Genomic DNA, 4,259 nt, shown 5'->3' on the forward strand with positions numbered 1-4,259 from the left:
ATATTTGGAATATAGATTGCATAATGAAAGAAGGTCATCCAGAAAACTTGATAAAAGTTGGGTAGCTTCTTGACATAAAATTTGGGCAAGAAAGGATATAGAGTTTTTCATAAGAGGGAAGCAACTCGATCTATAAATACGAGGTAATACTTTCAGGACAGAGTGGAAAGATGCAATTAGGAAGGGAAAATTGTGTGGTAGTTTAGAGGGTAAGAAGAAACATATATTTTCATTGTGGGTAAAAAGGGGCAAAAGCTAAAATAGACAAGGACAAATTAGAAAATTAAAACAATAAAAAATACAGCACCTGGTTCACCCTTCTGTCCAGCTGGCCCAGGAATACCATCTTGACCTGGTTTGCCTTTTTCACCTGGAGGCCCCGGTGGCCCAGGATGACCTCCAGCACCTAAAGAACAGAGTATGCAGGTTACACCTATTTTTCCAATTCCTTTTCCCTTCCATATTCCCCATTCTTGCCATAACAGCTTCAAATAGTTCTATTCAAAAGACAAAAAGTACCTTTGAGACTCTTAAACTATGAAATGTTATGAAAAAGAAGCATAAAAGAAATAAAGGATAATGAGAATAAAGAATAGCCTTATTATCCATTCATTATCCAAAAAGTTTGTTTCTCTCTCTCTCTCTTCTTTTTTTGGTTTCTCATTTTAATCTAGCTTTAGAATACCCAAGAAAGTAAGGTGTGGAGGTGGGATGGGGTGCATTACAGGCCTCATATGGGGCCAAGACAAGTGATTTACTTTATAATTTAGGAAACAAATAAATATGCTACACCTTGCTATTCTAAAAAAATCAGACTTTCTATCTAATATAATAGGATACTTGAAACAACTTCCTGGAAAAACTGAGCCCAAAAAATAAGGTCCCGAAATAATAATTTTAAGTAACTTTTATTGAGTTGTTCACTTTGTACCTACCAAGTAGTGCTAAGTGAATGATCACCCTGTTTCTTTGTCTTGAAAATGTTCACAGCCTCCTGAAATGATTTGACTTTCTCAAAATGAACATAGGGCTTAGTTTTACAGAACAGCAAAACCTTATTTTTCATGCTTACCTATAGGACCAGGTTCTCCTGGAAGTCCAGGGTTCCCAGGAGGACCATTAATACCTTTTGGTCCAGGAAGGCCTGGGATTCCTAGAGTAAAGAGCTCAATTGAATAAGAAAAAGAAAAACTGCATTGCTTTGGGAGCTATAATTCAAATTTACAATTTATAGTGATAGCATAGAAACAGCAAAGGATAAAAACAAAACCCAAAAAGATGCTGGTGTTTGCTGGATATTTTAATTGGAATTTTAAGTTTTCTATTTAATTATCCAGAGGCTCTCATTATTATATATTTATAATAAATTACCACCATATTACACTAGTAGAATTGATAGGATTGAATTATATGAATATACCAAAAAAATTTAATCCATTCATCTATTATTGGACATTTGGTCAGGTTTTAGCTATCATGAAAATCTTTTCTATTTATGTAAACCTGGCCTACTTCCAGGTTTTGATAATTGTGGGTAATGCTGCTATGAATATTTCTGTAATGGTATTTTTGTGGATGTCTCTCTTAATTTATATTAGGTGGATGGGAGTGGAACAGCTGAGTCAGAGTGGGTGTGTGCTGCATTTCCTTGAAACAAACAAACAGAAAAAAGCAACCTGCCAAAGCATATTATAATCACAATATTTGGGAATTCCAGTTGCTCCAGAACCTAGTATATCACATGGTGATATCAGTTGTTTTAATAAGTCATTCTGGTAGGTATGTAGTGTTAATTCATTGCAGTTTTAATTTGCATTTATCTGATGGCTAATAATATTAATCAACTTTACATGTGCTTAGTGGCCATCCATATATCTTCTATTATGAGATGTCTGTTCAAAAATTTTCCCACTGAAAAATAGTGGACTGACCAATAAAAAAGCAAGAGGTGTAGATTGGATCAAAAAACAAAATCCAACCATATGCTACCTCCAGAAGACACTTCTCAGTTCCGAAGGCAAATATAGACTCTAAGTGAAATGGTGGAAAATGATATTTCAAGCAAATGGCATTCAGAGAAAAGCGGGAGTAGCAGTAATAATGTTGGACGAAAGAGACTTCGAAATAAAAAAAAATAAAGAAAGATACTGAGGGACACTTCATAATGATAGAAGGAATCATACACCAAGTAAACACAACACTTATTGATATCTATGTTCCCAATCAGGGAGCGCCGAAATATATAAAGCAATTACTAACAGAACTAAAGGGAGAAACAGACCAATCACTATTGTAGTAAGGGACCTAAATACCCCACTGTTGGACATGGACAGATCATTCAAACAGAAAATCAATAAGGAAATAACATCCTTAAATGACGCATTAGACCAACTGGACATAATTGACATGTACAGAGCCTTTCATTCTCAAACAGCTGGTTATAAATTCTTCTCTAGTCCACATGCAACAATTTCAAAGAGTGGTGACATACTGAGAAACAGAGATAGCCTCAACAAATATAAGAGGGTTGAAATCTACCAACCATAACTTCTGATCCTAATGCTTTGAAATGGGAGATCAACTAAAAAGAAAGCAGGAAAACCAAAACACTTGGAGATTTAACAACATGCTACTGAAAAATGGCTGGGTCAGAGAAGAAATAAAAAGAGAGATCAAGAGATACATAGAAATGAATGATAAGGATAGTATAACATATCAACACTTTTGGGACAAGGCAAAAGCAGTCACAAGAGGAAAGTTCATATCATTACAGGCCTATCTCCAAAAGCAAGAACAAAGGGATCTTTGGAAACATGGTGGAGTGAGAGACGTCCCCAGATCTCTCCCCTTGAAACAACAATAAGCTGAACATCTAAAACTCAATAAAAAACACCCAAACTGCACACCAGCACTTCTGAGCATGGAATCTGTGCATACGAGCTACCACAGGTTATAAACCTGGGTGTCGGGTGGATGACCGGGAGTAATAAAGAAGTTGCCTCTTGCAGCCGCCAGAGCTCCCTGCAGGAGGAGAGAGAGGGAAGAAGGAGAAACAAGTTCGTGCGGTGAGTTCCCTGAACATTCCTGCCTGAGACAGCAGTGAGCTCCCCATGGCCGGGTGGCTACAAGGCCCAGTCATCAGGGCAGAAAGCAGAGAAGCGGGATGGGAGTGCAGAGGAACAACAGCAGATTTTTGCCTGCTGCGGTTGCAAAACCGAAGCTGAGCCGCAGCCCCCCACCCCTAATCCCCAACCCGGAGGTTCCCTTCCCCCATACCCTCCGAGAGAGACCAATCACCAAGGAGCCCCAGGGGAATCTGAGCAAACGCTGCCGAGATTGTCGCTGACGCTGACAGGGACTGAAACTAAAGATAGTGAGCGTGATTAATATCTACAAGAAAAATTTAAAATGCATTATTAAGTCTTTATATAAAGCAGGAATCCAAGAGGCTTAGATGGCACCTGCAGGAAACCAAAAGAAAAGTGCTTTCTTTGCAATAGGCTAAAGACAGACCTTTATATAATAAACCTTCTTTCTGGAAAAACAGCAGAATACGCTTCCATTAATGTCCAAGCAGAGAAATCATCCATTAAACACCATGAACAACCAAGGTGACAAGGCATCTCACAAAGAAATAGAAAAATCTCCAGAAAATAAACTTACGGCATAAAAATATGTGACCTAAATGACAGAGACTTCAGGATGGTACTTCTGAAAAAACAGTGAGATCCAAAAAACTCAAATCAACAATTTCAGGAATTGAAAAAAACAACTAGATGAGCAGAGCAAGGAGACTGAAACTCGTGAAAAGAACCAAATAGAACTTCTGGAGATGAAGAACACACTGCAAGATTTGAAAAATAAAATAGCAAACTTGGGAAATAGAGTCGACCAAATAGAGGAAAGGATCAATGATATCGAAGACAGAAATCTAGAAATAAATCAGAAGGAAGAACAGAGAAACTGAAGAATGAAAAATAATGAAAGAGAAATTCAAGAACTAGCTGATACCATCAGGAGAGGAAACACGAGAATGATGGGCATTATTGAAGGCGAGGAAAAGGAATAGGGAATAGCAGGCATTTTCAGACAGATAGTTGATGAGAATTTCCCAAATCTAAGGAATGAGCTAGAGGTTGGAATTCAAAAAGTCAACAGAACACACAAGTATCTCAACCTGAAAAGGCCTTCACCAAGACACACTGTATAAAAATTATAAAAAATCAACGACAGAGACAGAATTCTCAAGGCAGTCAGGG

At 37.7% G+C, this 4,259-nt stretch overlaps 1 protein-coding gene across 6 annotated transcripts in view; it reads right to left on the reverse strand.

Moving 5' to 3' along the window:
• COL4A5 (collagen type IV alpha 5 chain) overlaps window positions 1-4,259 on the reverse strand; it is a 246,222-nt gene that overhangs the window by 26,615 nt on the left and 215,348 nt on the right. For 5 of the 6 annotated variants that reach the window (XM_015591651.2, XM_015591650.2, XM_025048893.1 and 2 more), the window contains exons 38-39: window positions 1,073-1,153; window positions 308-406 (exon numbers count right to left, since the gene is read on the reverse strand). In XM_015591651.2, coding sequence (XP_015447137.1) covers window positions 308-406; window positions 1,073-1,153 — 180 coding nt within the window. The remainder of the gene's footprint in view (window positions 1-307; window positions 407-1,072; window positions 1,154-4,259) is intronic. The other variant, XM_015591652.2, reaches the window with a different exon arrangement.

This window comes from Pteropus alecto, unplaced genomic scaffold (assembly GCF_000325575.1).
Source record: "Pteropus alecto unplaced genomic scaffold, ASM32557v1 scaffold246, whole genome shotgun sequence".
NCBI classification, from domain to species: Eukaryota; Metazoa; Chordata; class Mammalia; order Chiroptera; family Pteropodidae; genus Pteropus; species Pteropus alecto.